Source organism: Miniopterus natalensis, chromosome 5 (assembly GCF_054644295.1).
Source record: "Miniopterus natalensis isolate mMinNat1 chromosome 5, mMinNat1.hap1, whole genome shotgun sequence".
NCBI lineage: Eukaryota > Metazoa > Chordata > Mammalia > Chiroptera > Miniopteridae > Miniopterus > Miniopterus natalensis.
In genome coordinates this window covers 10,894,523-10,919,510 of record NC_142085.1, presented here as the reverse complement: position 1 = coordinate 10,919,510, position 24,988 = coordinate 10,894,523, and the positions used below count along the sequence as shown (strand labels likewise).

At 43.7% G+C, this 24,988-nt stretch overlaps 1 protein-coding gene across 4 annotated transcripts in view; it reads right to left on the bottom strand.

Annotated features, from left to right (window-relative positions):
- Positions 1-24,491, bottom strand: part of RNF8 (ring finger protein 8) — a 37,012-nt gene extending 12,521 nt beyond the window's left edge. For 3 of the 4 annotated variants that reach the window (XM_016223744.2, XM_016223743.2, XM_016223742.2), the window contains exons 1-5: positions 24,369-24,491; positions 18,487-18,615; positions 5,438-6,175; positions 3,043-3,105; positions 884-973 (exon numbers count right to left, since the gene is read on the bottom strand). In XM_016223744.2, the coding sequence (XP_016079230.1) occupies positions 884-973; positions 3,043-3,105; positions 5,438-6,175; positions 18,487-18,615; positions 24,369-24,479 (1,131 nt within the window). In that variant the 5' untranslated portion in view covers positions 24,480-24,491. Of the gene's footprint in view, positions 1-883; positions 974-3,042; positions 3,106-5,437; positions 6,282-18,486; positions 19,319-24,368 lie in introns of those variants that run through there. The other variant, XM_016223745.2, reaches the window with a different exon arrangement.
- Between the last annotated feature and the right edge of the window lie 497 nt (positions 24,492-24,988).

The window sequence follows — 24,988 nt, the reverse complement described above, 5'->3', positions numbered from 1 at the left end:
GGAAAGATGGTACTACGTGATTTAAACAGAAGATAAGGCTACCAACCAACTGAAAAGTCAGTCTCCTTTCTGTGCTTTGCTCTAGGGCTGTATGTGAGGAGGGGTGGGCTGAGAGATACAGCCGGGCTCCGGCAGTGATGTTGGGGCAGAGGCTGAAAACTGATGGCCTGGGGACTGGATTCGGCCTACAGACCTGTTTAGTTTGGCCCTTATGGTATCGAAAAACTGAACTTGTTGCCAATATTCAAAAATTGGGATATTTTATACATAAAACATCTGGATTTCTATCTTTTTATACACAAACATCTGGGTTTCTATCTTCTGTGGAAAACTCAGATTTACAACACTGGGCTTGCACTTCTGGATGGCAACAACTGCTGCAGCACAGCTGCCTCTTGGGGTGGAGGTGGGGGCTAAGGTCCTTTCCTACGCACCTTTGTATTCACAGGACACTTTACTCACTTCCATACCAGTCCGACCTTGGTGGGCACTTGAGTTAATAACCCCTAACTTATCAGTTCCACTGATTTGATGTGGGAAATTACATAAATACATGAGGATGAACTACTTTTATTTTGACTACAGCATTCCTTAGCCTATGTCGGCGGGACAGGCAGAAAGAGCATCTACCATAGACAATGGACTAGACGGCAGGGTGTGTGTCTTATCCCTAGCATTTCGCTTCCGCATGAGGGAAGAAAACAGATGTTGTCTCACAGGCAGAACCTTCTATCGGTCTGAGTAATTTTACAGGTTATTTCCCCTGAGGCCAGGAACAGCCATATACTCTCTCTCTCCATTCACCATAGCAACCCTTGTACTGTTGAAAATGCTGAGTTGCATGTACTAACCAAATTCTAAACCTTCATCTTCTTTCTAGTACCTTGGTCTGCTCCAATTCTTTGTTCTTGGCTTGAATGATTGCTTCAAAGTCCTTCTTGCTGCGGTTTAGCTCCTCCATTAGAGCCCGATGCTGCAGAAACATAGCAGAACCACACTCAAGACAGGCTACAGTACATCCTGCCTTTTAGCCACGAATGCCTGCTCCCCCGCTCTGTCAGTGGCATTAGTTCAAGGGATCAATGGACTGGCAATTTAAAAATAATGCCTTTGCCTTTGTTCCTTCAGGACATCTCAATTACCTGCTGCTTTTCCAGGGAAGGGGAAAAACAGGGAGGGAGGCCATGAAATATTAATCTCTCTGGAAATAGCCCAGCCTCTGTGGCCATTGCGATCAACTGAGGGACTGCCTTCCAGGGAGTCTGATTCTGCAGGTGTCACTGGGGGCCCAGGAATGTGCATTTTTAAAAGCTACCCAAGTGATTTTAAAACCAATGCTCAAGAACTAATAAGTAACTCTGAGGCTACCCAGCACTGAGAGTGGGCTTTTTTGTTGTTGCTGTTAATTCTCACCCGAGGATATTTTTCCCATGGATTTTTTAGAGAGAGTAAGAGGGGAAGAGACACAGAGAGAGAGACAGACATCAATGTGAGAGACACACATCAACTGGCTGCCTCCCACACATGCTCTAACCAGGGATGGGGATCAAGCCTGCTACCAAGGTATGTGCCCTTGACTGAACTTGAACCCGGGACCCTTCAGTCCTCGGGTGAACGCTCTAACCACTAAGTCAAACCAGCCAGAGCCTGGGTATTCATCTTGACTGCTAATCAGATGTGTGTGGTAACTCATCTATAAAATGGGAAAACAGATGCCTCTCCCACATCAATGTTAATAATAAAATAACAGATACGAAAGCATTCGGAAAAGTTTTTAAGCTCTACATAAATGCTAGTTGTTATAATGGTCTGGTAAATGAAAAGAAAAAAAAAGCCTCAGAGAGACCAAAAGGTATAGCCATGTTTCATTTGAGAGCGAGAGCTGTGTCGCCAGGCCCGTTGTTGTAGAACCATGACCTAAGAGTATCCAATCTGAGGCTAATGAATGGCCACTGGCCCAGTACCTTATGCTGATTGAAAATGTCTCCCTGTCTGCCTCAGGAGAGGGTAAGGAGTTGTGGGTATGGAGTACTCAGTGATCCCTCAGGGATTTCCAAGTAGCAGAACCTTACTCTTTCCCAGTCAATTTCAAAACAGTATCCGAATAGTAATTTAATAATGCTCTAAATGGGAAACATGCCTACCCCCACCCCCCAAAATAAACAAACTTAGAAAATAAAATTTTTTTTAAAAATTGAATTTTCACCTAATCTTTTCCAAAGCTGTTTGTGCACCCCTAAAGGAAATCAAGGCAGGCACCTCCCAAGCTTTTAATGATATGTGACTGCTAGTACTGTAAGAAGACTGGGAGGCAGGTATGCAATAAAAGAATTTTAAGGATAAATTATCCTAAACAAACTCAAATGTGATCACTCAATTTTTCAAGGAGACATGGCCATGAACCATCCCACTATGCTGACTAAAGTTGCATCAAACAGGACAGAAGATAAAGCAAGGTTTAAAGATGTAAAAAAGTGTTTATAAAAATAATCAGATGAGAGAACTAGTCAAGCTAAATGAAATAAATTACAGGCTATTTTTTAGGAGAATTTTATTCCTGTGAGCCCTGCCCTTTCAGTAACTCAATATGTTCTGCCGTTAAACTGCACATTCTCTACCTGACCTAAAATGCTTAATTGGAACATTCTCCAATGGTTTCTGGACAGCTTCAGCTCAGGAACGGTGAGGGAATGGAGGCCTTGCAGGCCTTGGTGGTGGCCAAGTCCTAGCTTGCAATCCCCTCTGCTGCCCTCACCTTTCTGGGAATGCAGCCATTTCCCCAGAGCCTCCTAATTGCTACAGGCTCCATTCCATCTTCACTAAAGCAGCTTCTGCTCAGATGAAGATGTGAGTTTTCATGCTGAGATCTGGCATGTCTGTGAGGTTCCAATCTCTGACCTGATGGTATGAACAGCTGCCACCTGCTCTATCTACAGACTGGAGGTGCCGCAGAAGTGTGCGCTAACCAGCAGAGGCAGCCAGTGGCCACGCAAAGCCTGACTTCCCCCACTCCACAGCCCACAATGGCAAGAGATAAGTTACCTCCTGCAAAGCCTGGGCCAGCTGTTGCTTCAGGTCCTCTTCTCCTTGCTCTTTCTCCAAACCCTGCAAAGCCAAAAACAAAATGGAAGGTTTGCCGGCAGGGAGGTGGGGGGAAAAGCAATAAAATCTAGCAACAAGGAGAGCAGACCAGCTAGCATGAGCATCTGGAAACAACAGGGGGCAGGAAGCAGGTGGAAAATTTCCTATTTTACTCAGCTGTTGACAGTAAGGGGTTTAAGCAGTTATCTGCTTAAATGCTGCTTACCTCAGGCTGTCACTTTTAAGCCACCACTCAGGCTGTTCTGGAGAAACTCTGGGCTAATACTCCAAGTTTCCTTTTCCATAAATGCTGTGACTCCCAAAAAGGTGTAACCTGAAAGGTGCTGAACCATCGACTATCTAAGCACAGCCATAACCCCCAGGCCGGCACTCACGGGCTGCTCCATGCTTCTTCCTTGATTCTGGGCACCCTCAGTCTCTCACGGTGCATCTCTGCCACTTACAGCCCATGAACTGCTCCTTCTCCCACCTTACCTGAGCTTAGGCTGTATTTCCTCCATTGGCCCCCTCGCCAGGGTGCCTTCCACATCAGCACCCTATGTCCAGCACCTTCCACAGAACCTCTGGGCCCTTCCCTCTTTACTTCAAGAATCACCTACCCATCTAAGATGTCAACTTGAAATTGTTCTTTAATTTAAATACACTGACTTAAAACTGTTATGATTTTATGGGTATAATACATTTATTAAGCATCTTTATAACCACCTGAACTCAATTATAGTACCAGGCAACGTGGGTGTTCAAAAAAAAAAGCATCTGTGTGAAGCAGGAAGGATTAAATGAGCTTCTGAGCAAGTAGCTGGGGTAGGATTAATCCCTAGGGCTTGGTGGCAGAGGGAACTCCAGCTAATAAATAAAGGACTAGATACTATGAGTCACTTATATGTGAGCCTCTCATACCTGGAGAAATTTTCTAAACCAGTCCTTTTGGCCTTTCTTTACCATTTTGGTATGGGAAAAGACTTTACAGCTATTCCTTGAAGCATGCCCAGAGCAGCCACAACTATAGGGTGTATCAAAAAAATGTATATTACACACTTTGAATAATTATAAAGGCCATGTGTATTAAAATAATTTCATTTTCAAAATCAATCTATCAGCTGTAAAAGTGTATATGCATTTTTCTGGGACACCCTGTATTAATGAACAATAACTCTTGTTCCTGAATACATTAGCCTTTAAAGAGAGTTCTGCTCCAGGAAGGGTGGCGCACAGCAAATATGCAGAGATAAACCTCCCTGTATCGATTTCAAGACTAGTCTATGCTGGGTAAGGGAAGCAAAAAGGTACACATAACCAGTGCATCCCCTTAGAAAGACTTATTTAATCCACGGCCTCTGCTAATACTACCAGTGCAAGGGGATAAGAGATTAGAATGAAATTTATAAATTGTTCAGAAATAAGAGAACACTACTGGCTGTTCCTTGCCCTGAACAAAGTAAACAAAAGATAAAAGCTTTTTCACTTCAATCCTAATTGGCCTGTTTTAGTTCTAAGTCAACAATGGGGAATTCCTGACATTCAATATTACCTGAGCAAGTAGGTGGGAATAAACCTGTGGAGCTGACATTTTGAGCAAGGACCTGGATCAGCTCTAGCCTAGAAGCTTTTTGCAAGAGCTTGTCATCTAAGAAAATGACTCAGGGATGAGAACACATTTGGCCTTATCTTGACACAACTAAGAGAGTCATTATTTTACCTTCTCACTAAAGGCACTGTGGAAGGTGGCTTGTCACTCAACCCAACAACGGAGTCACGGTATAACTGTTCCCTCTCATGCTGGCTGCTCCGGGTAGAAAGAAAGAAAAGCATTTTCTGCCTTTGTAGCCTCCACTTCCTAGGTTAGCTACAGAGCTAACAAGTTGCCAGGTACATCAAAGGCAGAGTAACCAGCTGACCTGTACCTGAGTTGGGGCTGATTTGGCTTCAACCACAGGGCTAAGAAAAATAACTCATGAGGACAACTATTGGTTTAAATGGAGTGTACTGTGGTTTTGTGGCATCCTGGCCTTCATCCAACCTCACTCTGAATTTACCTCAGTTCTGAGATGCCTCACCTTTACATCCTGAGATCAGTTACACCCTGGGGCTGGCTCTGCCAGTCACCTTACTCCACCTTGGCACCCAGCTTTGGCTCTTGATCTGATCATCATGCTGAAGCCTTAACCTCTAACTCAATCTCCTTCTCTTACCTCAAAGTTTTCTGTTCCGATTCCATCTCCTGTCCCTGGAGCTCAGCACTTGGTCCCTGACCCAGAAAGAGAGCTCTGGCCAGAGGCTCACAAAGGGCCTGCCCACCCAAGAGGCACTCTTGTCTTTCCCTCCTGTGTGGTACCTGGAGATACTGCTGCTCTTCCTTGAAAGTCTTCTCCAGCTGCTCCACTCTGGCCTGCTGCTGGGCCTGCTCTGCACAAAGCTGGGACTGTAAATCCTGCAGTTCCTGCTCCATCTGTACAATATTCTTTGAGTCCCCTTTCTGGGTCTGCTTTTTCTCTTTCAGGACAGCCACCTGTTTTTCCTGCATCTGTGTCCTAAGCTTCAGAATCCTAGACATGGTCACCTTGAATAGCTCTAGCCTGCTCTGAGATGCTAATGGGTTTGAGGCTTTCTGCTTCTTATGATGAAGCGCCAGGACTTTGGCGGGGCCAGAGTAAGTATGAGCCCCTGTGATGTTCTCACTTGGCTCAAGAGAAGTCAACTGAGGTTCCAAATGTTCAGAGGGTCCAGTGGGCACTTCACCTTTCCCATGTGACTTCAGTGCTTGACCAGGTTCACAAGACACTTTACTTATTTTGAATTTCAAGTGTGAGGGGCCTTCTGCTTCAGGACCCTCTATTTCATCCAAACTACATTTCCTTTTAGTTCTCAAGCCCTTATTTTTTTCCATCTGGTCACTCGTTGGGGCAAGATGCGGATACATCTTCTCCCAGTCTTCTTCAGTAACTTCATATTCATACTCTGCACTCTCCTTATTTTCCAGAGGCACCCCCAGCTGAATGCGGTCTCCTATATGGAGAGAATAGACCTCTAAAGGTTCTAGACGTACTCTGTTCAGCCAAACGCCATTCAGACTCTGGGAAAAGGGAAAGAAAGACGAAATAAGCTTCATGATTTTCCTCCTCTTAATGGAATGTCTCCCCTGCTGCTGCAAAACCTTCAGCCTTTTCAGAAGGAAAACCCTTGAGAACAAATAGAAAAGAAAGGTTCATAAACTACTGTCCTTAGGAATAGCATTCTTCAAACAGCACTTTGGCTTTTTACCTATATTTCACATTCATGCCTCCACAGAGAACTGCCTGTATAACAGGCAGGAATCACCTTATTACTGGTGGATGAATTACTCAAATAAATGTAGTAGCACTGAAAGAAACTGAAATTTAACAGCTCCTATTGACCTAAACTGGAGGTAATGGCCCAGGACTAAAAAAAACTGCTCTTAGTAAAGAAAGTGGCATCTAATGACGAGGCTCAAAAGGTAGGCTCGACCAGGGAAGTCACGCAAGCACTGTCTCTGGATGTGCCCCCTGAACAAACTGGTGAATGAGCAAAGCACTTCCCAGAACACATAAATCAAAAGAGTACCAATACTTGTCCTGGGGTCAAACCACAGGTGGGATCTGACCCAGTTAATAGCACCAGAAGTCCATGGGCATATGGTATAGTGGTTAAGAGCTGGAGCTCTGGACTCAGATAGACTTGGGCTCTTAACCTACTGCACCACCCTGGGCTTATTAGTTGCATGGCCTTCGGCAATTAACTTCTCTGTGCTTCAGTTTTGTCTGTAAAATAGGGATAGTACAGCACCTACCTCATATGATTCCTGTGAGGAATAAATGAGAAAATACATGTAAAACACTTAGCACAGTGACTCACATATAAATGCTTTACGGTTTTAACTAAATCATAGTTTAGGGGTCAAGAGCATGGACCCTGGAGTCAGACTGCCTGAGTTTGTAATCTGGCTCCATCACTTAATAGCTGTGTGACTTTGGGCAAGTTTCTTAACCTCTCTATACCCCAGTTACCACATCTATAAAACAGAAAATAATATAGTGTCTCCCTCATGCTGTTTGTGCGGATATAATGAGATAACACATGTAATATCTTAAAAAAGTGTCTGGCATATGGTAAGTGTTATATAAGTGCTTTCTACTATTGTTATGTTCTGGCTCGATTTATCAACAATCACTTCAATTCTATGCTCAGCATCTCGCAAGGTAAATATACTGAGTGCAAAATTGGAAGACATGAAAACAACTTTTAGCAACTGACTGTAGAAAGCAAAACACTAGGGTACATATAAGTAAATGTGGGATTATACAACACAGCCTATAAATGCAATGGAATATTATGTGAAGCTGAGTTAGCTAAGAGGTGCTAAATGGGAATGATGGATTCTGAAACACTTGAAACAAATGCAGAATTTAGAGTTTAAAGAAACAAGTGGGCATTTTAACCCATATCAAGGACTTAATTTTGGGGGAAAGGCCAGAGATGGAGCTCACAGCTGAAATGATACTAAGATTTACGTTTCTGTTGGTAACTATAACTACCTACTTTTGGCTACAATTACCTGGTTAACCCAAATATGAGAGATGGGGGCTTGACACAGAGGATGAAGGGGAGTAGAGATCAGTGTCAGCTCTGGTTTGGTATTAGGCTCTTGTTTCTGGTTTATATCCTTTGGCTCGAGCAGGAAGAGGGAGAGAAAGCTGAGCATGCACACACACACACACACACACACACACACACACACACGTAGATATATATAGATATATACAGAAACACGGGCTTTAACCCACTGCCTTGGGCCTAACCTGGCTTACCTGGCTAACCTTCTCCCAACCTTTCTATTCATATATTCAGTCTGAGAAACTATGAATGGTAAGTTCTGCTGACAACACATGGGAAAATAACAAGTGGGGTGGCGGTCAGAACAATTTATCTGAAAACAATTTTATACTGGAATAGATTATATAAGAAAAAAGTTTCAGGAAAAGTAATATGACACAGAAGGCTACCTAATGCCAAGGTATAGACATTTAAGAAAACCTCAAAGACAAAGATAAGGTTAAATAAAGAAAGGTTACAGCCTGGCTGGGCGTGGCTCAGCGGTTGAGCATCAACCTAGGATCCAGGTGATCAGGGTCAGGGCACATGCTCGGGTTGCGGGCTCGATCCCCAGTTGGGGGCGTGCAGGAGGCAGCCGATCAATGACTCTCTCATCATTGATGTTTATATCTCTCTCTCCCTCTCCTTTCCTCTCTCTGAAATCAATAAAGATATATTTTTAAAAAGAAAAGAAAGAAGGTTACAGAAGCAGCCCAAGACTAGAGAGAACAAGGAATCCCTAAAAAGCTGGGGCAACCTTTCAAGACATATTGCAACCCTCCACTAGATACCCTGCATGACAATGCTTGCTTCAGAGTCGGTCAGGCCTGGAAAATAAGCTCTCAAATTTTCCTATCACATTTTATCCTCAGATCCTTCTGTTTACCCATTCATCACTTCCTGGTGACACCTAGTGGTGTCCTTTGGACAAGAGCCGAGTCAGGTCTGTTCACAAGGTGACTATAGAGAAGGATGAAAATACCACGGCTATGGAACAACAATCAAGTACTGCCCAGGATATGGTCTCTAATAAAATGGTTTAAATAAATCAAACTCTGCTCAAGCCTTTCTTGATACTGGTTTTCATAATTACCAGTTTGAACAATGTCAGCAGCAGCAAAGTGATAACCAAACAAGCCTGCCTAATGTCTCTTCACCATCAGTGGGAAAAGGGTGGGATAACACCCGCCCCCACTCCCCCATACAATAATTACTTCACCTGATGCTCAACCTCTGTCCAGCCTTTTTAATCAGTTGTTGAAGACAGTGAAACCAAAAGTCAAAAGGCAATGTTTTCTTGGAGTTTTCCAGACGATTTATGTAGCTCAGTGATTCTCAACCCTGACTACTCAATGAATTCACCTGGAAATGTCTGAAACAAACAGCAATTGCCTGAGTCTCATCCTCAGACTGAGATCATTTAAAGTCAGGTTTATCCTAGCCACTAGATTACACCACAGAATACTATGCAGCTGTAAAGAAGAAGGATCTCGTACCATTTGGGACAGTATGGAAAGACCTGGAGAATATTATGCTAAGCGAAATAAGCCAGGCAGAGAAAGACAAACATCACATGATCTCATTTATATGTGGAATCTAAAGAACTTAATAAACTGATGAACAGAATAGATTCAGTGACAGGGAGACATGGATAAGACTAACGAATCTCAGAGGGAAGGACGGGTGTGAGAGGGTGGGGGGGGAGATTAACCAAAGCATTTATATGCATATATGCACAACCCAAGGACACAGACAATGGTGTGGAGAGGGACTGGGAAGGGCGGTGGGGAGAGGTGGAAAGGGTCAATGGGGAGAAAAAGGGACATCTATAATATTTTGAACAATAATAAAAAATAAATAAATAAATAAACAGGCTTATCTACAAATACGTACAGTGTATAATTGTATCAAGTCACAGTGCCCCTTTCTGGCCAACCCCTCCCCCACTTTCAGGCAACTACTCATCTGTTCTCTGCCCTACCTACATAGATTTACCTTTACCTGAACGTTGTATAAATGGAATCATACTGTATGTACCCTTTTCCAGTCTGGCTTCTTTCACTTAGCATGACTTTGAGATGTGCCCATGTTGTTGCATTAACAGTAGTTTGGTATTTTTATTGCTGACTAGTGCTCCAGAGTGTGGGTGTACGGGTTTGTTTATCCAATCCCTAGTTGTTTTTCCCCCATTTTTGGTAATTAAAGCTACTGTAAACATTCATGTACAAGTTTCTGTGAGAACATAAGTTTTCATTAACTTGGGGTAAATACCTAGAAATATAATCACTGGGTAACCGTATCTTTAACTGTGGGAAACTGCCAGACTGTTTTTCAAGGTGGCGGCGCCATTTTGTATACCCACGTACAATGCTTAAGATTCCGGGTACCGCATGCTCACCAGCAATTATTTCAGCAATTCTAATAGGTGTCTATCAGTCATTATTTTTGTAATGCTTCACTAAAACATAACATACAGCCATAGAAGGGCACAAATAATAAATATACAACTAGATGAATAACCACAATGTGAACATCTCAGTGTAACTACCACAACGTTAAAAACAACAACAAAAAGACCTAACCCACAGTTATCAGCATCCCAGAAACCTCCTTTTGCCTCCTTCCCATAAGGTGACTACTAGCCTGGCTGAACATCACACATTAATTTTGCCTGGTTTTGACATTATATAAGTGGCATTACACAATATGTATTCTTTGGTGTGTCTTCATTCGCTCCATACTATCTCTGTGGATTTATGTGTTGTTGGATACAGTAGCAATTCATTCACATTCATTATAGTATAGTGTTTCACTGTAAGATGGACATTTGAGCTGGTTCCCTGTGAGTAAAAATATTGTCATGGGATATATATATAAGTGCAACTGTAATAAATAATGCCAAATAATTTTCCAAAATAGTTGTATCAACTTATACTTCTAACCAAAGATGACTTTTGCTCCATATCCTAGCTAATACTTGGCACCTTCAGTATTAATTTTTTAGCCACTGTGGTGGGTGTGTAGTGCTATTCCATCCTGCTTTTAATCTGCATTTCCCAGATTATTAATGAGGATGAACAAGTTTTCATGAAGGATGAACATTTGGATACAGTCTTCTGTAAAGTGTCTGGCTCTTGTCCATTTTTAAAGTTGAGTTACCTTTCTTTTTCTTAATGACTTGGAGTTCTGTATATATCCAACTGTAAGTCCTTCATCTGTTATATGTAGCAAATATCTACCACTCTGATATTGTCTTTCTGTGTCTTTTGGTGAAACAGAACTTCTTAATTTTAATGTGATGCCATCAGTATTTTTTAAAAGTACCCCAGGTAAGGGCAAAAACTGAAAACAGGGTTGAGAACCATTGCTCTAGCTGCTGGAAGACCAGAAACTGAACTGTCTCAAGTAGCAAGGTGTGTTCACACAGTATAACTCACCAGAGACTTTAAATGCCAGAGCCCACAGAAGGACCAAAGCAGGAGTGACCAGGCAGCAGGATATAGCAATATGATAGGAGAATGGGAAAGGCTCAAATGATATGCCCAAGCCTCTAGGACTGAAGATGAGCAAACCTACCAAAGCATTTCACATTGGGACTTCAAAACAATGAATTTTCTGAAACAGCTGGATACCAATATATAGGATAAACCATCTGAAGAGCTCCTCAATTAACCGAAATCTACACAACTACAACCATCCACATGTTTCTTGTGCAGGGTAAGCAGTCCTCCAAGGCTGGGGTTTTTTTTCTAACTTAATTTTATTCATTTTTATTTTTTAAATATGTTTTTGTTGATTTTAGAAAGAGAGGAAAGGGGGAGAGAGAAAGAGAAACATCGACTGGTTGCCTCCTGCACACACCTTGCAAGCTATACCTTTGTTATCTTTAAAACATTTTCCCTTTGGAAGGTAAGAGCATATTAATAAACATTTTAAGAAGGAAAGGGGGAAAAGGGAGACATCCGTAACTCACTATCCTACAGCAAGCACTGGGAGAATTCAGGTGTATTATCTTCTCCCTTCCCCATACGTCTGTGTAGACAATAAATTAAATAGTGATTTAAAAATCCACAAAATAGGCCTTGGCGGGTGTGGCACATTGTCCTGTGCACCAAAAGGTCACTGGTTCAGTTCCCGGTCAGGGCACATGCCCACATCGCAGGACTAACTTAATTTTAAACCAAAATTGCATTTGTTGCAATTTTTGTATCTGTACGTAAGCTTTCCCTGACTAGCCATTCCAGCTTATAAGAGAGAACATTTTTTGAAGAATGTAGTTCTGAGTTTTGAATTATTAGTAATATCTACCTCTTGAAAACACTTGGCAAATTACTTCAGATACGACCATAATAATATCCTGCACCTAAAATTCAAATCCTTCATCAGAAGAAGGCTAATAAGGCATTGTGCCAAAAAGAAAAGGAGCATCTGTTAAGGGAAAAAAAGGTGAGGGGAGGGGCTTACCCGTAAGAACAGTTGGTCCATCAAAACAACCGAGTCATAGCTTCTTTCAAAACTCAGTTATCACTCTAGCCAATTTGGCTGTGGTGAGAGCGCTGGCTTGTAGACTGAAGGGTCCCTGGTTCGATTCTGGACAAGGGCATGTACCTCAGTTGCAGGATCGATCCCCAGCCCTGGTCGGGGTGCATTCTGGAGGCAACCAATTGATGTGTCTCTGTCACATCAATGTTTCTCTCTCTCTCTACCCCCCCCCCCCACTCTCTCTGGAAAGCAATGGAAAAAATATCGAGTGAGGATTAAAAAACCACACAAAAAACACATCAACTGAATCAAAACTAAGAGGCTTAAACCAAAAAAGACTTGGAAATATCAGGAGCCTACCTTTCCTCCTATCCTGTCAGAGACCTGAGAGAGGAGTCTTATGGTAACAACCTTCAAAGAAAGGGTGCAGAGCAAATAGTGGAAAGCAACCTGGAGCACTGTCATCTCTGTTGCTGGCACAGGCTGCCTCTGTGTCCCTGAAGCTGATGTTCAAGGAACACTAAAATCAGTTTGCTGGTGGCTTCCCAACCTCTCAAAATCTACTATCCCATAAATGGAACACATTCATTTTGCATATAATCAAGGAAAGCAGTAGCAGACAACTCACCTCTGTAATTCTGTTACCCTGTTACTCAAATAGCCAACTCTGATGAGGAAAACATCTTTCCCTAAGGTGTTTTGATAAAAGCTATTGTAGGGGCTTTAAAACTGTGCAGCTATGTCTTAAATATGCATTCTTTATTTATTTTTAAATCCTCACCTGAGGAATCTGTCCATTGCTTTTCAGAGTGAAAAGGAGAGAGAAATATCGATGTGGGACAGACACATTGATTGGTTGCCTCCTGCATGGGCCCCAACCAGGGCCAGGGATGGAGCCTGCAACTGAGGTACATGCCCTTGGCTGGAAATGAACCCAGGACCACTGAGCCAAACCAGCCAGGGCCACAATTAATTTTTTAAAATCATGTAGCCAATATAGCAAACTGCCTATGTTCTTTACTGGTATTTGACAATGGGGCAGAGTAGAGAGACTTATTTGAGTTTGAGCCCTGGCTTATTCACTCACTCAACCAGTCAGTTATGCAGAAGGCCTTGAGCAAATCAGTTTCTCTCTCTGGGCCTCAGGTTTATCTGTCCCCAGAAGGGGTTAAACTACATCATCTCTAAGGTTCCCTTTTCAGTGCCAATTTCTTTCCTCACAGTGCCTTGCCAAGAGTGCCGAATCAATTTACTTAGCTTTTATACAGCCTCTCCAACAGTGCTAACTCAACTTAATCCTAGTGCAGGAAGGCACTTCCTCCAACAGCTTAAATCTAGCAGTTTTGTGCATGAAAAATGACGCTGCTGGGCAGGCCTGCAGGATACCTGTGATATTGTGTATAAGCAGCAGCATATATTTGGACTTCACCCCCATTTCTAGCACAGAGTTTCTGAAACCCTTGGAATTTCCTAAGTGGTGACAGAGATCAAGGTGTATTTGTTACGTTAATGAGGTGACTTTGAGGCTGTCCCTAGGTCACCTAAGGATGAGGGCTGGTTGCCAGGGGCACTGGAACTTGAATTCATCACCAATGGCCAATGATTTAATCAATCATGCCTCTATAATGAAGAATCCATTAGGACCAAAAAAAGAACAGGTTCCGAGAGCTTCTGGATTGGAGAACACATGAAGGTGCTGGGAGAATGGTGTACCCAGACAAGGCATGAAAATCCCATGTCTCTTCCCACACATCTAGCTGTACACATCTCCTCCAACTGGATGTTCATCTATATCCCTTATCATATCTTTTTTTCCCTTTCTTTTTAAAAATATGTTTTTATTGATTTCAGAGAGAGGAAGAAAGAAGGAGAGAGAGAGAGACAGAAACATCGATCAGCTGCCTGCTGTACGGCCCCCACTGGGAATCCAGTCTGTAACCCAGGCATGTGTCCTGACCAGGAATCAAACCAAAACCTCCTGGTTCATGGGTCGACACTCAACCACTGAGCCACAATGGCCAGGTATCATATCTTTTTTTATTTATTTTTTACTTTATTTATTTATTTAAAAATATATCTTTACTGATTTCAGAGAGAGGAAAGGAGAGGGAGAGAAAGAGACAGAAACATCAATGATGAGAGAGTCATTGATCAGTTGCCTCCTGCACGTCCCCGACTGGGGATCGAGCCTGCAACCCGGGCATGTGCCCTCACCGGGAATCGAGCCCCAATCACCTGGTTCCTAGGTCGAAGCTCAACTGCTGAGCCACGACCGGCCGGGCTCTTATCTTTTTTTAAAAAACCATTTTTTATTTTTCCATTACAGTTGACACACAATATATCAGTTTCAGGTGTACACACCAGTCATCAGGCATTATATAACTTACTAAGTGATCATCCCAATAAATTTTGCAACCATTTGATACCATATATAGTTACTAGAATATTACTAACTATATTCCCCTTGATGTACTTTACATCCCTATGACTATTGTGTAACGACCAACTTGTACTTCTTAATCCCTTCACCTTTTGCCCAACCCCCCCTACCCTCCTCCCACCGGAAACCATCAAAATGTCATCTGTATCTGCGAGTCTGTTTCTGTTCTGCTTGTTTTAATTTTTAGATTCAATTGTTGATAGATATGTATTTATTGCCATATTACTGTTCATATTTTGTATTTTTCCCCCCTTCTTTTTGTTAAAGACCCTTTAACATTTCATGTAATACTAATTTGGTGGTGATGAACTCCTTTAGCCTTTTTTGGTCTGTGAAGCTCTTTATATGTCCTTTGATTCTAAATGGTAGCTTTGCTGAGTAGAGTAATCTTGGTCATAGGTTCTTGCTTTTTACCACTTTGAATATTTCTTGCCACTCCCTCTGGCCTGCAAAGTTTCTGTTGAGAAATCAGCTAACAGTTTAATGGGAGCTCCCTTGCAGGTAACCAACTGCTTTTCTCTTGCTGCTTTTAAGATTCTGTCTTTAACCTTTGGCATTTTAATTATGATGTGTCTTGGTGTGGGCCTCTTTGGGTTCATCTTGTTTGGGACTCTCTGCACTTCCTGGACTTTTATGTCTATTTCTTCAGCAGGTTAGGAAAACTTTCTGTCACTTTGAAATGGGTTTTCAATCTCTTGCTCTCTTCTCCTTCTGATACCCCCATGATGGGAACATTGGTACGCTTGAAGTTGTCCCAGGGGCTCCTTACACTATCCATTTTTTTAATTTTCTTTTTGCTGTTCTGATTAGGTGTTTTCTGCATCCTTATATTCCAAATCACTGTTTTGATTCTTGGCTTCATGTACTGTACTGTTGATTCCCTGTAAATTATTCTTCATTTCAGTTACTATATCCTTTGTTTCTGACTGGTTCTTTTTATGGTTTCCATGTCCTTTTTTATGCTGTTGAAGTTCTCTTTAAGTTCATCTACTCTTCCCCTAAGTTCAATGAGTATCCTTATAATCAGTGTTTTGAACTTTGCATCTAATAGACTGTATTTGTTTCTATGTATTAGGTAGAGCTGCTGCTATGTCTTGCGGACTTGGCAGAGTAGCCTAATGTAGTAGGTGTCCAGTGGCACAGCCTCCCCATTCACCCAAGCTGGGCACTCCATGTGCACCCATGTGGGCTGTGTACACCCTCCTATTGTAGTTGAGCCTTGATTGCTAATGGCATGTCAATAGGAGGGATTTACCTCCAGGCGGATCAAATGTGAACACTGACTGACCACCATGAATGATCAGCTGTGCAAAGGGCTACCCCACAGAGCAGAACTTATTTCATCAGGGCTCTGTTGCCTGCTGAGTCTGACACTTGAGTGTATCATTGTGGAGGTGGTTGGGTCGTGCTTTGATGTAATCTGAAGCTGTCCACCAGGTACACTGGCTCTGGGATTTCCTAGGAGGTGCAGGCCAAGGTCAGCTGCCACCTGTGTTCTGCCAGGGGCCACCCAGCATGAGCTACAAAGCCATCTGTGATGGCTGCTACTTGTGTTGGGCATGGCGGTGTCCAGGATTGGCCAAGCTGTGAACCAGGCTGGCTGCCACTAGTGCCGGGCCTGGGGCCACTTAGTGAGAGGTACGTGGCACACCAAGGCCAGATGCTGCTTGTTTGAGAGATTTTAGTAAAGTCTGAAGCATGAGCCATGACAGGACATTCATATAGAAAAGCCATTGGGGCCCGGCCGGGCGTGGCTCAGTGGTTGAGTGACGACCTAGGATCCAGGCGATCGGGATTCGAGTCCTGGTCAGGGCACATGTCCGGGTTGCGGGCTCGATCCCCAGTCAGGGGCATGCAGGAGGCGGCCAATCAATGACTCTCTCATCACTGATGTTTCTATCTCTCTCTCTCCTTTCCTCTTTCTGAAATCAATAAAGATATATATTTTTAAAAGTAAAATAAAGTAATAAAATAGAAAAGCCATTGGGAAGAGCTTGGGTGGTGGGGCAGGGTCTCAGAGAATCACAGGAGGGGGGGAGGAGGGAAACAGTGATAGGCAGGTTGATGGAGACTCAGATATGGCTCTGTTGGGGTAGGGCTCAGAAAAGGAACAATGGCCTCTGCGAGCACTTCTGTCTGGGAGAAAGCTGCCCCTCCAGCTCTTGCCCTGATGCCAGACAGTTCAGTTCTTCCCTGTATGTCCCTGGAGCCTTCTGAGCTGCTGCCCCAGTGCTGGAGCTCAGAATGAGTGAGTCTGAGTAAGTCCTTGCACAGACCTTATAAAAGGATTCCAGCCTGGGACTCCAGCAGCCTCCAAGTCACTCAGTTACAATCCCCGCTGGTTTTTACAGCCAGAAGTCCTGGCGACTTATCTTCCTGGCACTGGAACCCTGGGCTGAGGGGCCTGGTATAGCGTTGGGACCCCTTACTCCTCAGGGGAGACCTCTGCAGCTGATACCCCTTCCAATTTTTATCCACCATACACAGTTGTGAGACCAGCCATTTCCACATCTCCATCCAATTTCTATGTGACTTCTTCTGTATATCTTTAGTTGTAGGACTTCCATTCAGCTAGATTTTAGGTGGTTCTGAAGGATGACTGTTCTGTAGTTTAGCTGTAATTTTGATGTGGTTTTAGGAGGATGCGAGTACTGTGTTTACCTATGCACCATCTTGATAGGAAGCACTCCTATCCTTTTATAATAAACTGGTAAATATAAGTAAATGTTCCCCTAAGTTCTATGAGTCACTCTAGCTAATTAATTGAATCCAAAGGGGAAGGAGGTCATGGGAACCTCTGATTTATAGCCAGTTGGTCAGAAGTACAAGTAACAACTTGGATTTGCAACTGGCATCTGAAGTCCAAGGAAGGGATCCTTGCAAACTCCAATCTATAGCTGATTGGTCAGAAGCACTGCTGTTAACCCGGGCTCATGATTGGAGTCCAAAGTGAAGGGTGGTCTTGCGGGACTGAGCCCTTTAACTGTGGGATCTGATGCTATCCTCAGGTAGATAAGTAGATAGTGTCAGAATTGGAGGATACCCAGCTGGTGCCCCCAGCATTGCTTGGTGGTATAGGGGTAACCCTCCCCATATGCAGGAATTCATTTCAGAACCATTTTAATACACTTTCTTCTAACAGTTATCTTTATAATCCTTCCAACCAGAGCAGTGTAAAATGGTGTCTAAAGACATTTTATACTTCCTAATCCTTAACTGTATACATCAGAATTTCTCTCACCTCACAGTCTTTACTTTCATTGTATTCCTGGGTGCTTGTATATCTGCACTTTAGATACTTCCTAATTTCTGGGCTTTATACACGATTTCACCTCCTTTAGTATTCACACTTTTCAAAAATTTAAAGCAGAAAAACCCTTTATTCAAAGGAAACATTCCTCAGAACACTAATACATAAAACAGGTTTAAAAAGGAGGGTAATGGTTTGCTCTGACGGAAAGGAGTGGGGAGGAGAAGGAACCAGGTGTAGTAAGTTCAGCTCTGCCCTCCTCCCCATGCCTTGAACCACAGGTGTTCTCCAGGGTCTTCACCAGATTCTCTGAAAGTTACAAAGGGCCAATCCCCCCTGTAACTTAGTTTAATTTCTGGAACAGACCTACTGCCACAATTCAGATGTTCCCTTCAGAGTAACTAACTTCAAGTCCTTAGAATCTCCCATGGCATACAGAAGTGGGAGTCTCTGGGAAAGACAACTGGGTGGTTAGGGAAGACAATATGTTTTGAACCTTTAAACTGTGTACCGTGTATTACCTATGCAAAAAAAAAAAAAGGGAATTTAAAAATAAACAAAAAGTCAATGAAAGTCATTAGGCATCTATGGATTCCTGTACCTTGTTGTCCATAATTGTCCACTGGCCCTCCATGTTCTGCTTCAAAACACAGTGGTTTCGGGAAATCATCAGAGGACAGATTTTGGATACCAGCTGGTATGTCACACCAAATCCTCGCCCTAAAGTCACCTAGGAAGACAACAACAATGTCAGAGACACCATCAGTCATTGTGTTGAAAGGGAGGTCCTTTTGACAATCTTGTAAACCAGTGCTGTACACACATCCCGACTTAATGAAACCAGACTCCTGTGAAACCCACACAGCTTATCAGCTATCTCCTCCTTCAGCTGCCATGGGAGCCACCAGGTAGAAGAGACAAGAAACAGCTGAATGGATTTACTCATGGAATGTCAGGGTTAGTAGAACCCTGAAAAGCCATGAGATGGAGGAATTCTTTCTGCACACCCTCATCAGCTAGTCTTAAACACTGCCAAGAACTACAAGTCTCTATACAAGACAGTCCATCCAATTTTTTAATGGCTCTGACTTGGCATCTTTATCACTATAAATTCCATCCGTTGGCCCTGGCTCTGCCATGGACACCACCAGAAAATCTCCAATTTCCCTCCCAGATGACAGGTATAGTATCTACCAAGTCTTCTCTTTTGTTGGCCCTATGTTCCCAGTTACTTCAACCTAGCTCTCATGGCATAGGTTTGAGTCTCTTTGCTAACCTAATGGTTTATATTTATTACTGGATGCCATAGTAAGAAAAACAAGTTTAATTTCTATTACACAGTTGAATCCAGTATCACTTTCTCAGTTCTAAATATTATCACTGGAGCACATAAACTACATTAGCTTTCATAGCAGATCTATCACACACAATGTACCCTCAGGCTTAGGAATGATTAAATTTCTTGGTCTGACCCCCCTCCAAGAATTGCTATGCTAAGTCATGTCTCTTCTGTCCTATACTTGACTAGTTGGTAAATTTGGATTCAAGTGAAGGACCTTACATTGATTCCTATTAAACTTCATCTTGTCAGTTCAGCCTATCACATGAGCTTGTCAAGGCCTTTATGAATGTTTTATCTGCCATGAGATGTACTCAATATTCCTTCCACCAAACTGATATGATGCCTTATGTACCTTCATTCAAGACATAGATACAAGATTGAAAGAGAATGCAGCCAAAGACAAAGCTCTCACGAATGTCTAGTAAACATTCTACCACACATTCGGGATAAACTCTTCAACCAGCTGTAATTCAACCAAAGTCTTCGCATCGAGACCGTATTTTCCATCTTATCCACAAAGACAGCATGAGAGACCCTGGAAAAGGTTGCAAGGGGGCTCCAATTCACATCTATCATACTTCCCTGATGAACCAGTCTAGTTCATAATACGCCCCTCACGGAAGAAAATGAAATTCTGAGATCCAGATCTTCCAACTCCCTGCTTGTTCTTCTTGGTGCACAATCCACCTTTTAAATGACCCATACTACAGCCTTACCTGGGAACAATACGCCAAATGATCTGTGGTTTTCTGAAAGCTGCCCTCTGCTCCTTTTCAAAGTCTTTCAGGATCATGCCTGTCCTCCTCGGTTCCTCAAAGACCACACGACTCTCCTTGCCCCATCTACTCTTCCCCACAGACTTTCATCTCAGTAACTGACACTATCATCCAACCATCTGCTTAGCCCAACACTCAGGAGCCATCTTTGATTCTTCTCTTTCAGCCCCACATTCAAATCATCAGCAAATCCTACAGGCTGTAATTTAGTATGTCCTACATCTCTTCACTTCTATTTCTATGACCACTACCTTAGTCAAAACAACCTAGCTTCCTCCAGTTAGGCTGTTTTTGCTCCTGCACCAGTCTTCCCAAACTTTATTCTTCACACAGCAGCTGGAGGGGTAATGTAAAAACTTTAGATCAGATCATTTCCTTAAAATTCCCCAATGATCCAAACTTCCTTCCACAGCCTATAAGGCCCTGAATGTCCTAACCTCCTCCGCCTCTTTAGTTTTATCTCATACCATGATCAGAAACTAACTGAGGGTCTTTTCACCTGTCGGCTCTCCTTAGAACACTCTCCTCTCAGACATTTACATGGGCTCCTCATCTTTCAAGCTTCAGCTCCTTGGAGGCCCACCCTGATTACTCTATCTAAAGTTGCTGCCTGCTCCCTACCCACCTCTGTCCTACCCCACTGCATTCCTTTATGTTATTAACATGCACTTATCACAATCCAAAACTAACTTGCTTGTTTTATTTATTTCTGTCTCTCTTACTAAAATATAAATTTCATGAGCCGGGACCTTGTCTGTCTTGTGTACCACTGTATGTCTATACCTGGCATGGTGCTCAGTAAATGTCTGTGAATGAATGTAAGAATAAAGAGATCTTGCTTGTGCATCCTCCCAGATTCAAAGATAAGTGTTTTTTAGGTCAGAAGTTGGAAACTGGGTTATTACCACTGGAAACTATGGAGCAGCAAGCAGCCAGGAACTCGTACAGTCTGACTTGTTCCCCTTTAAAATTTTATGGCGACCACCTTTACCAAAACTCTAAATCCAAAGTTTTTCGGTTCTTTAACAGTTTGCCAAAAATTCCATTAACTATGGACATTCCTCTGAATTAATATATGTATATTTATCCTTTTAAAATTGAATATTTGAGGATTTATCTGTCAACCACATTCAGTAAGAATTTCTACTTAGGTGGCTTTATTTCTTTCTCTTTTTTTAAATATATGTTTATTGATTTCAGAGAGAGGAAAGGAGAGGGAGAGAGAGAGAGAGAGAAACATCAATGATGAGAGTCATTGATCGAGCCCACACCCGGGCATGTGCCCTGACCGGGAATCGAACTCCGATCACCTGGATCCTAGGTCGATGCTCAACCACTGAGCCATGCCCTGCCGGGCTAGGTGGCTTTATTTCTAATAAAGGAAGTATTCTATATTCCATTTTAATACTTGAAGGAAGGTAGCCAGATTGCTATTATGAGTAGCCTGGAAAAAGTAATAGAGAAAAGGGAGATGAGTACCTACAAGACTGGATTTAGAAGAGGAAGGAAACACTCTTTTTGTCCTTCTCTTCACTGTCTGGTCCTAAAATTTACATTAGTAAACCATGGTTCAACAGCCTGCAGTGAGCTTATCTGGATATCCCAGCATCACTCATTAACACAAAACTAAATTTCCCGTGGGAACTGAGTGCCAACAAACCACAATTCATATGTTGGGGCTGTTTCCATCTGCTGTACCACAGTTTTGTGAGGCTTTGAGCTTACTGACATCATTGATCTACAAGATCATCTCGTCCTCACACACCTTCATTAATCCTATCCCTTTCCTCCTGGGAATGGCTCCTACTGTTTCCCAGATGATCAGCACAGATTCTAGAACCAGACTTTCCCTTTTCCAACCCTCTTAGTGCAGAAAGTTTTGTGAAAATCAAACACAGGAGAAGAAAGAACAAGGGAAAAATGAAGATACTCAGGTTTTTTCCCAAAGGCCTAAATACTTAGCGAATCAGGAAACTAGCTAATTTGCAATAAATCTCTATAATTTGTTCCAAAAAACTCTCTGGTTTAGGAAATTTAGACATACATTCAGGCAGACAATTTACTACAGTATTCCCTTCAGTGAAATGAGGGGAACCTTGTTTTATCTTTTTATCTGTGAAATCTGAGACTGTGAGGTGAACTAGGAAGGCAGGAACCTGACCTTACACTACTGTTATAATTAAATGATATCAGCATACCTATTAAAATCATGTGTCCATCAGCTTGTGCTATGGTTTGGGACCATTACAGTAAGCAAGACTTCATCTCTTGGCTTTGACTCAGGCCTCTCTTCATACATACTGCATGCTATGCTCCAATTACTTCTTAAGACCCCCCAACCTTGCATATAGCCAGGCCTTTCCACCACACAGGAGTCTAAGACAAGCCAATTCTCCCATGTGTCTTCACCATTCACTCTGATTTCTCCAAGTCTCCCCAGAGAGGCAACCCCACACAAAATTATTCAACGGTTTAAAATATGTGTAGGAATGCTTTTTAGTCCTCTTGCCCTGGCTGCAGGTGTTTTAATTCTTTCTGCCCTCCCCTCTCCCCACCAAGACTCCCAGTGTTGTTGTTTCAATCCTCACCCAAGGATATTTTTTCCATTGCTTTTCAGAGAGAGAGTGTAAGGGGAAGACAGAGAGAAATGAGAGAGAAAGAAACAACAATGTTCGGATGCAAACACCCCCCCCACACACACACACTTGCCCCAACCCGGGCCAGGGATCTAGCCTGAAACCAAAGCACATGCCCTTGGCTGGGATCGAATCCGGGACCCTTCAGTCCACAGGCCGACACTCTAACCAGTGAGCCAAATCGGCTAGGGCTCCCAGTGTTACCAAGCTATACAGAAGTAATAAATTAATCCACAGCAATTTAATCTTCAGAATGAGTTAACACTTGACCTCTAAGTACCTACAGAGTTGTATGTGGGAGTACAAGTACATGTGTAGGGCTCTGATTAGGTAATTATGTGAAAGCCCAGACCCTATACAAAATTTAGTTACTATTATTTAGGTGTTAGTATCTTCATTTGTGAAACTTCCCAAAGGTGTGTGATTTTGGAAAGGGCAGTGCAGGGAAAGGTATATGCTCATTCTCTAAAAGAATGAATGCCTAATATGAACTTTCAGGCACTGACACCTGGATAGAAGAGATCTGGGGGGTCGTAGAACTGTCTTCCGGATGTTCTCCAAATCACAGCATACAAGTAACCCTCTATAACCTCCTAATCTAGCAACATCTGAGGCTGGACCTGAATCCCTCCTCTGAATTGAGGAACCACTGCTCTAAGATAGCACTACATAATCCACATCTTGGCACTTGATCACAGCCTGCCTCCATGTTCTCAGACTGGTTCACTGAGTGTAAAATCCTCTTTCCTCATTCAAACCATAGACTCTTTGAGAGCAGAAGTCATTATTATTTGGCTCCCTTATAGTACACTAAACAAAGTACTCAATAAATGCCTGGAAGGCTGAATTGAGACTAGACAGTTTATAAGAAAATCTAATTAAACATACATACATAATAACGAAAGCCTTTTTTATCTTTCATACAAATTATTTCCCAAACCCAAAGGGTGCCCAGTGAGGACCGGCTGGTCCCTGATCCTGCTCTCGGCAAGCTGACTGCACTCTTACCTCTCCCTCCTCCCTCTTCCATCACCCTCCTTTATAACCACCACATTCCAAACGGCCTCCAAAAGAAACTGCCTCACCTTCCCTCTTTGATTTTTTTTTGCATTTATGACCGCCCTGGGAAACAATACAAGCAGCCGCTTCTGTTTCTGAATCCCCACCCGCACCAGCTCCGCGGGCGCCACTCGGCAGTGCCGAGACTCACAGGATAAACGCGGCCCACCCCAGGCGCCCATTTTCCTCAAGAGTTGAAAAGGCAGGCATTTCTACATTAGAGATTTTTGACCCAAAGCTCGCAACTGTTTTCAAAATAAACTCGAGAAAGTTGACGCTCTCCGCGCAAGTTGGGCTCACAGTTCCGCCGCCCGCGCTGGGCTCCGCGCGACCCAAACTGGGGCTGCCGGGTCCCCTCTCCAACCAGTCGCCTCCTTCCCGAAGCCCCAGGGCGACCGGGCTCCTCCCGCCAGCCGCGGACTCCCTACCTCGCCCTCAGGCCCACCAGCCCTCCCACACGGTCCCTACTTCCCCCCGAACACCTCTCACCCCAGGCGCCCCCCACAACCATTCGCACCAGAAGCCCTTCCGCTCCTCTCCCCGGGCCCTTCGGCTCTCTCTCCCCTTCCCCGCCCCCACCTCCTCCTCAGGCCGATCCCTCGGGCGGGGACGCCGCGGCTCCCTGCAGGCCGGGCTTCCTGTAACTCCCTCCTCGAGGCCGCCCGCTCACCTCGCCTCCGTCCTCCAGCAGCAGCCGCTCGGCGTCCATCCCCACGCGCCGCAAGCACCAGCTCCGGCCACCGAGGCGCTTCCGCGTCACCAGGGAGCCGGGCTCCTCCATGGCACCCTCTGTCAGCAAGGAGCCAGACCCCGGCCCCGGCGGCCGCCGCCTCCGCGCTTCTTTGACAACATACCTACACGACAGGCAGAAGCAATCGCTACGCGCTCGCGAGGCGCGCGAACTCGCGCTCGGCCCGCCCCCGCCGGTCCGGAGTCACTGCGCCTGCGCGAGAGGAGGGCGGGCTCCGGCAGGCGCGAGGGTGGCCCGGGCCCGTGGAGCGGAGGTCGGGCGGCGTGACGTAACTCTCGCGTCACGCCCTCCTCGCCCCGCCCCTTCTAGGACCATCCCCCCGTCTTGGCCGCCCTGAGCTGGAACCTTTCCTTTTAATTTTTTACATTTTGTTTCATGACGATGTTCATAAAACTATAACCAACTTTTAAATAATGTTAAACTTTTGATAATTTTAAGATGTGAAGTCTGTTCCTAAGTAGCAACTATTTTGCCTGACATCCTTTTACTACCGGATTTTTTTTTTTTTTTTTTTTTTTAATAAAACACAGACTAGGCAG